Here is a 15,579-nt window from a genome sequence, read left to right as displayed (position 1 = left end):
CAGCAACTTGAGAACCAGGTTAAAAATCGTTTTTTGTTTTTGCACAAAGAGAATATTTCTTCATTCAGATGGTTGGAAGAGTCTTTGAGGACTTTAATGTAATAGTTATACATGAAAACAGTAAAGATGAGGCTAATGAAGTTCCTACCCATCCATTTTTATGGTAAATGTGTAATTTGTCAGTAAGAAATTGTCTGAATTTCTATAATTAAACTAAAAATAGCCACATCAACCAGTGGTATACAACCAGAAACCTAAAGTCCAGTCCAGGTCTCTGAGTGATTATACTGTAAACCTTGAAAATGAAAATGAGCCATTGTGAGCAATTAAAACATCAGGCAGTGATGTATTAAAAAGAATACTTTACACTTATCGTTGTACTATACAGTGTGATAGTTCATTGTGAAATAGATTTTGGGTCACATCATCCAGTAGGAATACTTAACTTTTTATGATTCAATTTTTATATAAACAATGAAAGTAACAACTACAGAGGATATTGTTGATGATGATATGAGGCTTTTATAGTATTTTTTATAGTAATAACACACTTAAAACAAAATTTCCAGGAGCCCAGATGATATATTTTTTTCTTTCTAAGATCTACTGACTGAACTCTTGTGGTTCACCTCTCCTTCTTTATCACTGAACAGCAATTACACCCCTGAAATTGCTGGTGGGTGTTGTCTCTCTCAGAGGCTGGAAATGTTTGAATAAGAATAAGATGACAGACAGTCTTTACGCGAAATAACAGGGTTTGGAAATAAGAGGCTGCCAAAGCACATTCCCAGCTCTCACTTATAGCGTGGAAATTGCAATTAATGGCCTTAATGGTCTTTAGTCAACCTTTTATCATGATTTGAGAAGGCATCCATTTTAAAGAGCTATTTTTTTATTGTGATAATTTATTCTTTTATCAACCATCTCTGGGGTATATTCTGAGATATATGAAAGGTCTGCGTGTTCTGTGTTTCATCTCTTCTGTTTATCTCACATTATGTCAGCCGTTTGGAGGGAGAAGTGAGGGAAGTGGCACAAGAATATTTTTTAATGAACAGTCTCATGAAAAAAGAGTGTTTTGTCAGTTTTTAGTGTTGACTGTTAAAGTAGCTGTTGGACATCACTGCTGTTGGAGAAGAAGCCCGGTATCTTTCATATTTGCATTTGAATTTAGTATCTATGTGGTCTCATTTTACTTTAAGGACTGAATAAATCTACTGAGTCTGACCCTGAATTTAAATTGGAACTATTTTCTACATTGTGAATATTGGAAGAAAAAAAAAGTAATACATACAGCAACATTTGACCACAGTGATACTGTTTATATACTGTATATATACTGTATATATACGCTCTCTCAGAGTTCATTGAGAACATCAATACCACTCTCATATATGTCTGTTAAATATGAAGCAAGAGCCAGGAGATAGATAGCTTGGTTCTGTCCACAAGTAAAAAAAAAAAAAAAAAAAAACATACCAAACCTCTAAAGATCACTAATATTCATTTTATTCACACCATGAGGTTTTTTGTTGGTATCAAACAAACGAGATATACCATGCTAATTAGTGAGCTTTAGAGGTGCTGGTGAGTAGATTTCTTTACATTTTGGACAGAGCTAGGCTGGCTGTTGCCCTCTTTGTTTTTGCCTTTTGTTTTATGCTAAGCTAAAACTGTCCTGGCTCCAGCTTCATATTCAGTGTGCAGACATTAAAGTGGCATCAAACTTCTGGAGACTGTATTTCCCAAAAGGTTGAGCTGTTCCTTCAAGTAATGGTGATATTCTATAAGAAATAACTCAGTATTGTCCTACAACAGCAGGACACTGAAATGTTACTTAAATAGGAGTAAATAGCACATTTGTTGGTGACTATTTTTAGCCATGGATTGGACATTTGGTGCTCTAGTGAGGATTTACAGCTGCAGGATGGTATATGTTCGATTGGTTTGAATAAACTACAGTGCCCATGTTTATCATAATGAAGGAATAGTGCGGCTCATTGATGTATTTTTAATAGGTTTTTGGGGCAGCAGTGGAGGCCTGTGGCACAGAAGAATAAGCATTGATTGTTGGATTTAGTCTTTTCATGTGATTTGTATGAAATAATATCAATGCCTTATCATTAAATATACGTCTATGTGCACGTTGTATCAGAGCGTACACTATGTTAGCATTAAGCTAACTATTTCCTGTCTTACCTCCACAGACAAATGGTGGCTGGCAAGATGCTCCGACTCCTTCGTCAGTGACATCGCCCACAGAAGGACCCGGAAGCGTTCATTCGGATACTTCCAACTGAATATATCCATCTCTACACCTCATCCACACACACACAAAAAAACATGGACTGACCTTGCTATTCACAGTATTAAAAAAGGAATTCACTGTCTCACGGTTTGGAGAGTTACTGTGAAATCCTAACTAAAAAAAATTTAAAATATTTCCTCTGCTTATAACGTTGGACATTTGGGATACAAACAAAGAGTTTCACAATAAAAATCAAAACAATACCGTGAACAATGGCAACATTTGTACAGATTTCACATTATATTCAGAGGGCTGGGGTTACTTATTCACTCATAATGTTTTCACTCATTATGATGAAATGATATGATAAAGTAATGAAAATCAAATCATTGGTTTTAACTGAAAATACTTCATTCTACCTCTCAGCCACTTAAAAAAAAAAGTAGAAAAAATGTCAGCGACCATTATTTGTTTTGTAAAAATGAAACTTTTGTCTTTGCAAGCAAGAGGCACATCTTCCTACTTACATTTTGTTGTCTCTCACCTATTCTATGGTACGCCATTTAGACTTAAATATTGCTCAGTTGTTTACAATGTGTGCTTGATAAAAGTATGTTCATCTTCCCCTCTGTGTCCGACGAGTCAAAACAGAGTTCTGTCAGGAGATTTTACCTCTAAGGTAACCCTGTGAAGTATGTTATCTGTAAAACAATAAATAAATACTTGTCATCAAATCGGACAAGCTTGACATCATTCATTAAGACGGAGGATATATCAACTTTAAACTAATTATTTTACACCTTGTTGGTTTTGGTTCTACAGCATATTGGTAGAGTGACAGTCACCGAATTGCAATGAGAAAAACAGGAATTTTGTCTTTTTCTGTTTTTAATTTACTTGAATCCTTAACGATATTTTCATCGTTTTTCCACCATCACCACTGCAGAAGAAAGGTTTTTGACAATGCCAAAATGCTGATGTAACCAAAACATGTCTGTCAAGGAAAGTGTGTCAACATGGAGCCAGGTTTAATATATAATTTCATCACATATAAACAACATTATTTCTTTTTCCACTCATTTAAACCACCATCCTTTGTCATTTAGCTCTGGTGCTACAATCAAGTGAATGATGCTGTCTCACTGAAAGAAATATGAGAAGAAATATCACTTTCTACAAAAAAGAAAGTTTGTCAAGGACATCTGTAACTGAGTTTGTTTTACAGTACATGAACCACAATCCACTTAAACAGGGAAGTCATTATGTTAATAGAGTTTTACGTGCTTACACAGTGGATCCTGTAGCATTGAGTCACTGATCATCGCCATGAAAGACGCATCTGGATGCACCTGAACTGCTGCTCAGCTGAGGACACTTGTAAATGTAAAGATAATGTTACGTTCCACATTTTGTTGAATCGTGTCCTCTTCTGGGTGTTTATTTACATATAAATCAATATGTTATTCTGCTGGTACTGCTTTAGTTACCCTAGACTTGACACCAAAACAAATGTAGACATTTGAATTCATGCTTGTCTCAGTACTATCAGACTGATTTTTTTTCAGTATCAAACATTTATGAAGATTGTAAATGTTAACCATTAAGCACTAAAAAAGGGACAAGTCATTATGTCAAATAATGTGTTTTCTGAGCAGTCTAACCTTGTTTATAGACACTTTTTATGTTGTGTGGCCTATTTGTTTTTTGTATTTTGTTGTTTTTTTTATTGTTATGCTTAATGTAGGCTATTACTTTTTGCTTTCCTACTCTTGTGAATTAGCTCATGAACTTTCAACATGTGTTTATGTGCACCATTGTGCTTGACTTGCTTTGTTGGAAAGGGTTTTCAACACATTAAAAATGATATGTCATACAGCGAGACCATACATCAGCAGAGTTTTTTTTTGTGGAGTTTACGAGAGGGCAAAAACTCACCATCACACGAATGCAACAGTGGCACGACGGTAATCACCGTCACTGTAGTGATAACTGAAAGTCAACCAAGGTTAGTGACCGCCAGCAGACATCCCCCCTTTTACAGCTGTGTGTGATTTTTCTTCCAGAATGGCTGTTGTCAAGCATAGTGTATATGCACTGAGACAAACACACAAAAAAAACACATACATACACACTATGTTAATATCAGGTTTAGGTAACGTTGAAAGGATGTTGTCTTTTGCAACATTACCATCGCCCAAAGAAAGAAAAAAGAGAGGAAGTCACTTCAAAACAGTGTTAGTCCATTTTTTTTGTGTTGACTGACAGACATCACTGTTTTGTTTTTTGGGGAGATTGGCAACTTTCATCATTGCGTTTAAATTTAGGACTTATGTGGTCTGTTTTTTTTTTCTTTTTTACTTTTACTACCAATTAAATCTACTCAAAACCACCTCCATCTGAAACTGAGGCTGTTTTTTTACATTCTGAATAGTTTTATAAAGCAACACATGGTCATAGTGATATATTCCCCCACCTATTCATTTTAATTAAAAGATAATGCTAGTGATATTCTTTACATTACTGTCAAAAAATGCCACAAAAAGACACAAAGAAAAATTGTGTTGTTCTGTCTCTCAACACTTTCAGACTTTCTGTCTGGCATTCTGACCCAAGCCTATTCATTCCCGCTGACAATGCAAATCTATAATAATGCATAATATGCATATCTTTATAATAAACATAAAGATATGCATTTCTAAAATAAAAAAAATAAAAAAAAAACTAAAAATGTCATTTGGTGCTCTTGTTGGCAGCATGATGGTATATGTGGGATTAATTCAAAATAAACTACAGTGCCATTATTCTTACTAATGAATGTTGCCCAGTGCGACGGTGTGGCTCATTGATGTGTTTTTTTTTGGTTAACAATGCAGGTCTATGGCACAAAGGAATGATTCTGGAAACACAAAAGGAAAAAGGAAAGAAAGAAATACTAAAATTTAGGTCTTCTTACACTTTTTTTTTCAAATATCAAAATCTGATAGAAAAGAAGAATTGTCATGTCTTTGTAAGATCCTCCCCTGAAATACTGCAAACGACACCCCTGACGTTATCTGGCTGGACAGTTACATGTCTGACAGAATTACTTTCACAGCAAGTGAATATTCATAATTGGACAAACAACAGGGGCGAGGGTATAAGGGAGCAGTTGGCGGTAAAGTCTGCGGACGGTCACAGGCCTTGACTGTTGAGCGAGTGTGAAATGCCAAAGCCAGACTGCTCCCCTGCACCCTGAGGGCAGCAAAGGAGCCAGCCTGCTCTCACCAACAGAGAGGGCATCAAAAACAATCTGACAAGACTTCATCTAAAAACATCTTCTGGCTTGTGGAGCATTTCTCAGTGATTATCCCAGCATCATGCCTGCTGCGTTATCATGCAAAATAAAAACATCTTTTAAAATAAGTTGTACAGAGAATAACTGCTTTCAGAAAAAAATAAAAAAAATCATGCAGTGTTGTTACAACACCTCCTCATTCCTCTGAGGTGATGGCACTGTGCAGGCTGATTGAAATCTAATGTTGCTGTTGACATCTGCCTCCCCAGCTGTCATTGTACCACTGTTTATAATTACAGCTGCCGTAGAGGAGCATGGGTGGGTGGCCCAGACACCTTGTCTCCCCCTCTCAACAGAGCCCAGCAGACTGCTCTAATGTGCAGTGACACAACAGCCCAGACCCCGCTGCTGCTGCCGGACTAACTGACCACATGAGTCCCTGGGTGGTTCATCTAGAATTCACTCATTCACACACTGTCACACAGACACAGATTATGTTGTGCATGTGAGACTGGGTGTGGCATCTAGATTTCTTAAATTACAGTCCTGCAAATCTTTTTTTTTTCTCTTGTTTTGGAAGTGAAGGTGTGGCAACGTTTGAGAATGTTCAAGAGGCTCTATGTGTCAAAAAAATGGAAATATTACATGAGATTAGGAACAAAATGATTTGATCAGAACAAAAGCAGTGTACAGGAGGGCCAGAGGTGTCTGTCTCTCTCCACAAGATGGCGATGTTAACACATCTGTGAAAAACCTTGTGACAAAGGTGTGAAATTGAAGTTCTCCTTTTGCCTACTGGGAATTTTGTGATTGCAATAACCAAACAATCACTTTCATTGGAACAGAAATGAAACGATTCTGCCAGTATTATGCTTTTCACTTCTTCCCTGTTTTCAGTTGCCCTTGCAAAACTCTAAAACATCCCTTATGTCTTGTATTGGTGATGACATAGTCCTGCTTATCTCTCTTTCTGTCTTATTCTGTCTATGAGTGAGTGAATGAGTGAGTGATGCAGACCATTCTCATTCTAACATTGTGGCATATGTTCCTGTCTTTCAAATATTGATAAATGAATGATCTATTAATACAAGTCTGACAAGAAAGAGTTTTAAGGTAGTAGGTGTAAATAAAGATTTTGCATATAAAACAAATCAACTTATACAAAATATAAATAATTGTCATGGATTTTGCAACTCAGCCCCCTTTTATTCCCACAGGCCCCTGGACGAACATTAAATTGCGGCCTCCTTCTTCACAGCAGCAGCAGCCCTGTGCAAAGTAACAAGTAAATGTTATGTTAGAGCGCCCCCGGCGGCAGCAGTGTTGTATGACACGGTACACGGAGGGGTGCAAACAGTTTGGTGGTGGTTAGAGGAGACATTCCTCCACCACGATGCTCCTCCTCTCTCTTCACGGTGCCAAATCCCCTTGAAAGCTTGCTGTACCAGTTTCTTTTTTCCTGGAAAGACAACTTTTTTTGTGTATGTCGGCGGAAAACAACATGGCAGACGATGGGCGAAGCGGCGGCATTGTGGTAATTAAATAATGAGTCAAGTGTCTGCATGGTTTTCAAACAGCGCAGAAAAAAGTTTAGTCCTTCGTGGATGCACAGACTCGGTGGTCGTTGCGCATTCAGACAACATTGCACACCTTACAGATGGATTTCCTTTAGAGTCACATGTGTCTCTCAGGCTGACCTCGCGCAGCCAAGAAGCTTGCACGTTAGTCTGGTGTTTTGCCACTGTGACCTAATGTTTGCGTTCATCTTTTCCCTCCCAGATTAACGATGACTGGCCAGGCTACAGTTTAGACCTCTTCAGCTTCCCAGCTCACTACTCCGGAGATTTAGACTGTGTCGTCATTCCACATGGCGTGATTATGGATAGGTACGACACAAAACAAACGAAGAAGAATCTTGATTTTTGGGTGTTTTCTTACAAAAACCCTGCTGTCTAACACTGTGAGCTTCAGATGTTTCTGTTACGATTCCTCAGAAGTGTTTGTGGTTTTTAGCAGATCTGAGAGACTCTAGAAAGACTTAGGGGATGTTGTGTATTCTATACTCTAAAACTGGGTTTTGGTGTATCATATATAAAATGATCGTTGCAAAGCTGAAACAAACCCACAAAACAAACAACTTACAAACAGACAATTATTAAACATTATGAGAATTTTGATAATAGAAACTGTATAGAAATTTTAGTGGGAATCTGAATAAATCATACTCTTCATCTAAAAGACAACACTGGCGTTCAATCAAATGCTGTAAAGGGCTTGGTGATAACACTGAAATCAATATGAAAATATCAATACTGTGACCTATCATGGACATGTTTGCCAAATCACATATAATCAAATCAAAGTCCAAAGCAATGAACTGAAAGAATGACTTGTCAAACAAAAACAACTAATTTCTTAGTTAGAAGTGCTGCAATTTACGATAATCATTATCGATTAATCTGTTGATTATTTTCTGGATTAAAGGACTAGTTGTTTTGACTGTGGAATGTGAGCAAATAGGGAAAAATACCATTTACTAATTCTTAATCATTACACCCCAAGTCGCAGATTAATTTTCTGTTGAACGACTAATTGTCGCTGGTCTACTAAGAATCATTCATAAGGCCTACATTAGTATGTGAAACAACAACACAGAACATTCATACGATAATATTCATTGAAAGTTGAAATTTGTCCAGCTGTACTTAAGTAAATCTATAGCTACAGCTAATTGTTGCAAAGTAAAATTGTTCAAAAATGCATAAAACCGCACATAAAACTTGTTTTCAGCCTGTGACCTAACCTTTCACCAAACTTTATTAAAATTTGTTTATGTTTTTCACATATCATGCTAGCTTACGTATAAGCAGACAAACAACAAGCAGGAGTGAAAACATGGGTGTAACCACTTATTTTCCTGGACAGACAAACCACAGCTTTTCTTTAGAGTGTTGAAGAGGAAATTCACTTTTAAATTTTAAAAAAAAATGTTTTTTTTTTTAAATCGTTTGCAGGACAGAACGTCTTGCTCGAAACATCATGGATGACCTGGGGGACCATGACATCGTGGTGCTGTGTGTGCTTAAAGGAGGATACCAGTTCTGTGCCGACCTGGTGGACAGGATCAAGGCTCTTAGCTGCAACTCCAATCGCACAATCCCAATGAGGGTCCACTTCATCCGTCTGAAGAGCTACCTGGTGAGCCTCTGCCCACTGCTATACAGAGAGCCCTCAGACGCTGACCACTTCACTTAGGTGGCATGTGTGAATATGTAGAGGCACTCTTCATGCTTAAGATTGTTATTATCCGTCATGATGAATCCTATGACTTAGTCAGAAGATGTGTGTGTTATATTTTATACAACATTATGACAGTGGTATCTTTGTGTAAGTGTGCCTTGAACATGCTGTTTCCATGCGGCCCACCACAGCCTCAGCAGACGAGAAAAACATTGAGATATGAGTACATTGATGATATTATGTGATTGTCCTGTGCTATAAAATACACTTTAACCTGAAAGTCTTCATTTGTTTCATGTTTAGTGATGATTTCTGTCCATAAATGTGGCAATCTTTATGAGAAATATTAGGGAAAGGCAAAATAATGTAATCTGATCAAATCGTTTGCTATACCTTTCTATCTGACACTGTATCAAAGTAGAAAAACACTTCTTTTAAATTAGAATTTGGTCCACATGTTTCCGTACTTTGCATTCTTCGCTCGTATTATTGCAACTTTGTCTGACACATCAAAACATTATGGAAAAAAAAACATGTTTCTCTTGGATCATTATTTTTGCAGAATGACCAGTCGACAGAGGATCTTCACATAGTTGGAGCAGAGGACTTGTCATTTTTAGCTGGAAAGGTAACAGTTCTTCTTATCTGCATCATTGGAAACAGCTTTTTTAATAAATAACAGCATCGTAGTCCAATAAAACATCATCATGAGCTCCATTACAATAAAACAAACACACACAAATGGCAAAGAGATGGTGGGCACTGATAGACGGCAGCCTCAAGAGGGCAGCCTTCCCTCTTGCCTGCTATCTATCTCTCCATCCCGAGGAAATGGTTCAGTGCTTCCGTGCAGGAGATCAAAGATGGCAGTTACTGACAAATGCAGCGGTGATCAGATACCAAATGTTGTAATATAATTGTTTTAAGGCTTCTTCCACTTTATCTTAGCAGAGGCAAAATGTAAAATCTGCGTAAATGGGAGGATTTGCCGAGTTGCTATCAGAGTAGATCAGGATGATGACAGTGGTCTAGTTCTCATAGGCTCACTGCTCATCTGCTTGTCTTGTTATCACATAATCAAAATCAGTACCTCGGCGAACTGAAACGTGTTTGTGTGTATGTGCTGGCTGTTTCCCAGCACTGATAGTGTGTACTATTTACTGAAAGTCTCAACGAGACAGTGTAGAGAAGTGATGCTCAGGGGTCAAGAGACACTGAAGGTGTTGGAAATGACAACGACAAAAACTCTGTTATACAAAGTGATCTTTTTTTCAGCCTTTTCTCTAAACCTTGCTTTTGCTGTATTTTCTTTAGGCCACAAAAAATCATTCAAATGAAAGACGGAAAATCACTCTCCAACTTAACCTCTCACAACTCATAGACAAGAGAAAGCAGACTTTGCTTCATATTTATGAGTCATAACATAACAGTCAGAACATGACACAAAAACAAATATTGAAAGTCAAGCGTCTGCAAAGTATGAGATTCCAAACAAGTAGGGATTATTTACATAAATGATTAATCTGCCAATTATTTTATCGATGAATTATTTGTTCTATAAAATAAGATATATCTAAATATGGGGGCATTAAATATCCTAAATGGTGAAAAAATATGCTTCACAACATTATGTAGCCCAGAGATGACGCTTTGAAATTGCTAGCTTTGTTTGACAATGACCCTCATTTTACTGTCACTTAAAACAGAAAATCAGTATTTGAGACACTGGACACAGATAATGTTTGGCCTTTTGGCTTGAAAGAAAAATACTTAAATAATTAATCAAGTGTGTGAATAGTCAATTTGTTTGTTTTTTATTTGCACACATGCAACAGCAGCTTATACAACAGAATTTAAAACAGAACTCTCCTAAATTAATCGATTGTTTCCGTCCTTTATGAGCACAACTGTCACCTACAACTGGGGTGCACAATTTCACATTAGTTGAGATTTGTAGTTTTTGTCCATGTTAATGTAGACATAATGAAATAATGCAAAAAAGCTTGTTTGCCGAGCGTGCATGTTTTTCTCTCCACACATCTGTGCATCATCTGCATGTGTGTGTGTGTGTGTGTGTGTGTGTGTGTGTTTGTGTGCTTGTGTGCATAGGGATGAATTACTCAGCCACTACTACAGACGTCATAAGTCAGCTTGTGTTTTTGTAGGTAATATAAATCAGCTGATCTGAACACTCACAGTCAAACACCCACCCACCCACACACACACACAAACACACTCACACACTCACACACTAATACGTCCTGTAACCAGGCGTGGCATGCCTGAAACATGAATAGGATATGAGGTCGTAAGCTTGAGTCATTGCCAGCTTCTTTGCTCCCAATATTTAAAGTGTGCTTGTGAAATCCCTGAGCTCCCTGTGATGTACAACTAAATTTTATCGTCTGTTTGTCACTGAATGTTGCAATGTTTTGCTGGAAGAAGTGAACTAATTGTGTGACAAGGAATATATTACATAGTTCACAGTTACGCCTTCGCCTCCCTACAGTGTGGTCAACAGACGGTAGCTTCCCCTTTCTTGGACATTAATTTATAGTTCATTCTTTTTATATTTCTCCAGGGTTTACTGCACTCCGGATAAATGTGTATGAATAATGAGGACGAAACAAAGCATGACTACATGCTTGGATGAATCCTTTGTTTGAGAAGTGGAGTAAAGTTCGAACAGTTACACGGCAGTTAAAGTTTTTTATCTTGACCTATCTAAACATAAGTGAAGCTTAGATTGTGTCTCCTCATATAAATAGTGCCCAGTTGTCTCCAGTTGATTAGACAAACATTTGCAGAATTTCAGCTATTTCAGTGTGACATTCAATGCAGGACTGAAGGAACACAGATTTCCAGTCTGGATGAGGCTGACATTTTTCTGCTGTGCTCATTTCCTTGCGTAATCACTGATATCATAAAATGTAATAAAAGCCTTACTGATAGAGCTCTTGCTTTAATAAATGTGGCTGGGTATGGCTCGGTTGATAGCCTGTGTTTCAACAATCCTCCCTTTACATATCTCCAAAGTAAGATGCTCATAGATTTTCATTTGTTTTTCATTTACTTCTCTGTTGCTCTACAACATAAAGCTTGCAGTACATGTATTTATTTTTACTTCGGATGTATAATTTGTCGCTGTTCAGATCATAAACTACATAGATTTTTTACATTGTGCATATTGTGGTGAAATGTGTGTAGTGTGTAAGACTACAGAAGACACTGTAGCTTTGTTATGTTTCTAACCAAGAATGATTGTTTTCTTCTCCTCTTTTCCCGCCCCAACATTACTCTCATAAGAACGTACTGATTGTGGAGGTGAGTCAAACATGTTTTTGCTTCTCTATTTTTCCCTCTCCACCAAATGGGCCTATTATATTTCTTGCCGTGGTTGGTTATCCAGGTCAGGAGGAGCCATTTAAAGTTTTTCATTTTTCTTGTAGAGGACCTGAGTTCAACATGATGAAACTTAATTGGCTGACCTATATTTGGGAAATAAGAGAGCCGTTTTTTCGAATATGATCATAAACTTTAGTCCTGTTGAGGGAATAGGTGCACTGGGGAAAAAATGACATTTACAGGAAAGGAAATTGGCCAGTGAGTAACAATTACTTACTGTATGTAGATATTGCATGATTTAACATTTTGAAACTGCAGTCATTAGTCAGTGCTCAAATATCAGTGAATATGTCCTTGTAGTCATTTTTGACTGTGGCCACTATTGCAATAAGAAAGTTTGTATTTTCAAGTGACTATAGTGTTTCTTTGATTCTTTATTTAGTTAGTCAGTATCACAGATGTCTTTTACCAAGGATTTGATAGTAGCTTTTATGATAACAATTACTACATATAATGTGAAAGCAGTTGCTCATAGTATATGAACCCACAGATAATTTTCACTCGACACTGCTATGGAGCTCTTTAGCATCTTTCAGCTCATTGTTTTGGTTCCACAGCCTTGCACCAGGACTGTTTCGGTTCATTCTCTCTACATCATTCTTGACAGCAGGAAGCGGCGGATTTCGGCTAAAAGAGCTCTGATAAACCCACTCTATGATACATGCCCAGCACCAAACAGGAGTGACTAGCTGGTCGGAGCAGCCAAAGAGCCAGATATATCTCTCAGGAAACCAAAGTAGAGAGTGAATATTTCATCAGATGACAAAGACCCCACTCCAAAATAATATTAAATTTTATTTTTTTTTGATGGAGGTATTAAACTTATCTGTATTTGAATGGGCAAGAACTACACGTCAAAATTGGGGTGCTTTTTATCAAAACATTTTCTCCGCATAATGTAAATGTAAAAAAAAGAGAGCAACAATGTTTCAGTGGGACATAGGGTAGAGCACAGGATTACTAACTGGTTCTAAAATGGTTCCCATATATATAAGGCAGGTTTATGTGTGGAATATCTTTAAATTTTTATTAATTTACAGTTCTCTACTTGAGGCAAAGGAATTGCTGAGAACAGAATTTAAAATGAAAGGCAAAATCAAACCTATTTTTACACGGTTCATATCCATTCACTCCTGAAAAATGTTATGTGTAAGTGCGTAAGGACAGTCCATTCTGTATGTAGGGCAAGTTGACCTTTATCTATGTGACAAACATGATAGAGCATATTTCTGTGGTTTCAATCCACCACCAAGTTTTCCCTCTTCCCGACGCAAAAAGTCATTTTGGGTAAAACTTCACATGTTGGTTTTTAAGATTCCTTTTTCACTTTAAGTATTTTTTAGAGAACACTCAAACAGTTATGTAATGTGAGTGCAGTGTGACCAACTTCTTCCTTTTCACTTCTCCAGTCAAATATGAATGTCTTTTTTTTAATTTTTTTTTTTATTTGTCCCCATTTCCTCATTGGCATTCTCCTGCTTTCTCAGTCCAGTTTTTCTATCTTTCCTTTACAGGCCATTGTAGGCACTGGAAAGACAATGAAAACTCTCCTCAAGCATGTTGAAGCCTTCAGGCCCAAAATGATCAAAGTAGCAGGGTAAGTTATGGCTGTACAGGCATCAAAACCAGCCCAGTTGTCTTGCTTTGTGATCACTATTTCCACTTTCCAGTCTAGACAGAGAAAGAGAGACAAAGAGAAAAAGGTTTCAGGTGCTATTCTTTTAAAATGAATACTGCCCTTTGACACAACACGACATGTAGGAATGGATATCATATAATAATGTCTGCTTGTGTTTTCCCCAGATTGCTTGTGAAGAGAGTGCCACACAACTCAGCGTGTCTTCCTGACTGTATGTACTTGACCACCCCATTTATGTTTATGAGTCAGTAGTTGGTTCACATTTAAAACAATTGTTGCAGCTTGTTAGTCAGAGAGTCAGTGGGCTGTGGAAAAAAAAACTTGCAAGTAATGTTGCTCTTTGTCTTTGATTTCAGATGTTGGCTTTGAGATACCCAATCGTTTTGTGGTCGGGTATGCCTTAGACTACAATGAGTATTTTAGAGACCTCAATGTAAGTCAGTGCCTTTTTGAGTGACTCAGTGACTCACAATAAGTGTCTGAATGCACTGACTGTCATGCCTCAAATCATTTATTTCTTTTTGCATTGAATATTGTACAATTCTCTCTTATCCTCCATTTTGACTGTTGGTTGTCTTCCCCATTTTTAGCATATCTGTGTGATCAGCGAAAGCGGGAAGATGAAATACAAGATTTAAAGAGAGGACTGCAAAAGAGGCGACTGTCACACAGATGTCATCACGGAGCAACCCTAAACATTTTCCTCGAGATGCCACACACTTACAGCTGCTATCGGTGACATTTGATCTCAAACATCCCTGTTTTGTTATAACATTCCTCCTCTGAAATGTTTATCAGTTTTAGACAATGACATTTAACTGGTTTTAGCAAAGCAAGTACTTTTTAAAGCTGCAGCCTCATATTTTAGGTTTACAACACTGACTCGCATGTAATACGTTCAATGCTATGGTTAGTGTGCTTGTTTCCAATGCAAATGCCATCACAGTCTCACCTTCTTTTTGTATTCAATGCAAAGGACTTGATAATCATGACATGTACGAATGCGATAGATTTATTTTAGGCCACTGTGTGATGAGTTAACCGTGGAAACAAGGTGTTACCTCCTTTTAAAATCAAAGGAGTTGTCTTTTGTTTGGAAATTAGTGACAATTTTCTTCGCATTGCCATTTTGACCTTTCATTGGGTAGGTCTCCTGCTGTCACTTTTAATGCTCAGGGGCAAACAAAGTAGAGCTTGAAACACTAAGTGCATTAACTACCTCTGTCTCTGTAGCATTTGAGGTGTAGAAGGGTGCTCTGGTCAGTTAGTTTTTTTTATTTAACATACAATAAAGTATTTTTAACATTGTTATGTGTTCTATAAGTATTATCTATCACTGCATTATTCTCACATTCTCTGTTGATTCACAAAATGCATTTAGTTTAGAATTTGTTTAAAGTGGTTTCTTTGCAGTTCACAAGATAAAAAAAAAACCTTGTGTACATAATGTTTTTCTCAGGCCTATGATATACAAAGGAGGGCTTTGGGTTATTGAAGCATGTTGAATAGTGTGTTATAATCATTTGTTTTTATGTACAGCATGTTTTATGGAATTACCGGGTGTTACGCTGCTGGGACTTTGTATTGATGATCCTGTTGTTACAGAAAACTGGCTCCTTCATAGACTTCTCAATTGTCCCACAAAAACTCTTTTCTTAACTGGTTTGTGATTGTTTCTATCTGAATTTAAGGCCAAAGCCGCATCCTGAAACATCAGGTTACCATTGTTAGGTTAAAAAAGAACTTGGTTATGTGTAAATGAACTAGTAAAAG

The 15,579-nt window shown here is 37.2% G+C and overlaps 2 protein-coding genes across 6 annotated transcripts in view; both read left to right on the top strand.

Annotated features, from left to right (window-relative positions):
- The window catches only part of LOC111653533 (pre-B-cell leukemia transcription factor 1-like), a 48,111-nt gene extending 43,977 nt beyond the window's left edge, over window positions 1–4,134 (top strand). For 3 of the 4 annotated variants that reach the window (XM_087173441.1, XM_023404136.2, XM_023404137.2), the window contains one exon: window positions 2,208–4,134. In XM_087173441.1, coding sequence (XP_087029567.1) covers window positions 2,208–2,300 — 93 coding nt within the window. In that variant the 3' untranslated portion in view covers window positions 2,301–4,134. The remainder of the gene's footprint in view (window positions 1–2,207) is intronic. The other variant, XR_015437120.1, reaches the window with a different exon arrangement.
- Window positions 4,135–6,898: 2,764 nt separating this feature from the next.
- prtfdc1b (phosphoribosyl transferase domain containing 1b) lies at window positions 6,899–15,114 on the top strand. Of its 2 annotated transcripts, XM_023404116.2 has the most exons (9): window positions 6,899–7,056; window positions 7,302–7,408; window positions 8,537–8,720; window positions 9,325–9,390; window positions 12,069–12,086; window positions 13,682–13,764; window positions 13,971–14,017; window positions 14,163–14,239; window positions 14,397–15,114. In XM_023404116.2, the coding sequence occupies exons 1-9, from the start codon at window positions 7,006–7,008 to the stop codon at window positions 14,442–14,444; spliced, it is 681 nt and encodes a 226-aa protein (XP_023259884.1). In that variant the 5' UTR covers window positions 6,899–7,005; the 3' UTR covers window positions 14,445–15,114. The 2 variants fall into 2 exon arrangements, with proteins under 2 accessions (XP_023259884.1, XP_023259885.1); XM_023404117.2 differs by lacking the exon at window positions 7,302–7,408 and having other exon boundaries at window positions 6,904–7,056.
- Window positions 15,115–15,579: the final 465 nt, after the last annotated feature.

This window comes from Seriola lalandi, unplaced genomic scaffold (assembly GCF_002814215.2).
Source record: "Seriola lalandi dorsalis isolate HSWRI2012SDOR001 ecotype SW California unplaced genomic scaffold, Sedor1 jcf7180002054223, whole genome shotgun sequence".
NCBI lineage: Eukaryota > Metazoa > Chordata > Actinopteri > Carangiformes > Carangidae > Seriola > Seriola lalandi.
Note: the sequence above shows the minus strand (reverse complement) of the source record. Positions and strands in the feature narration are given on the sequence as shown.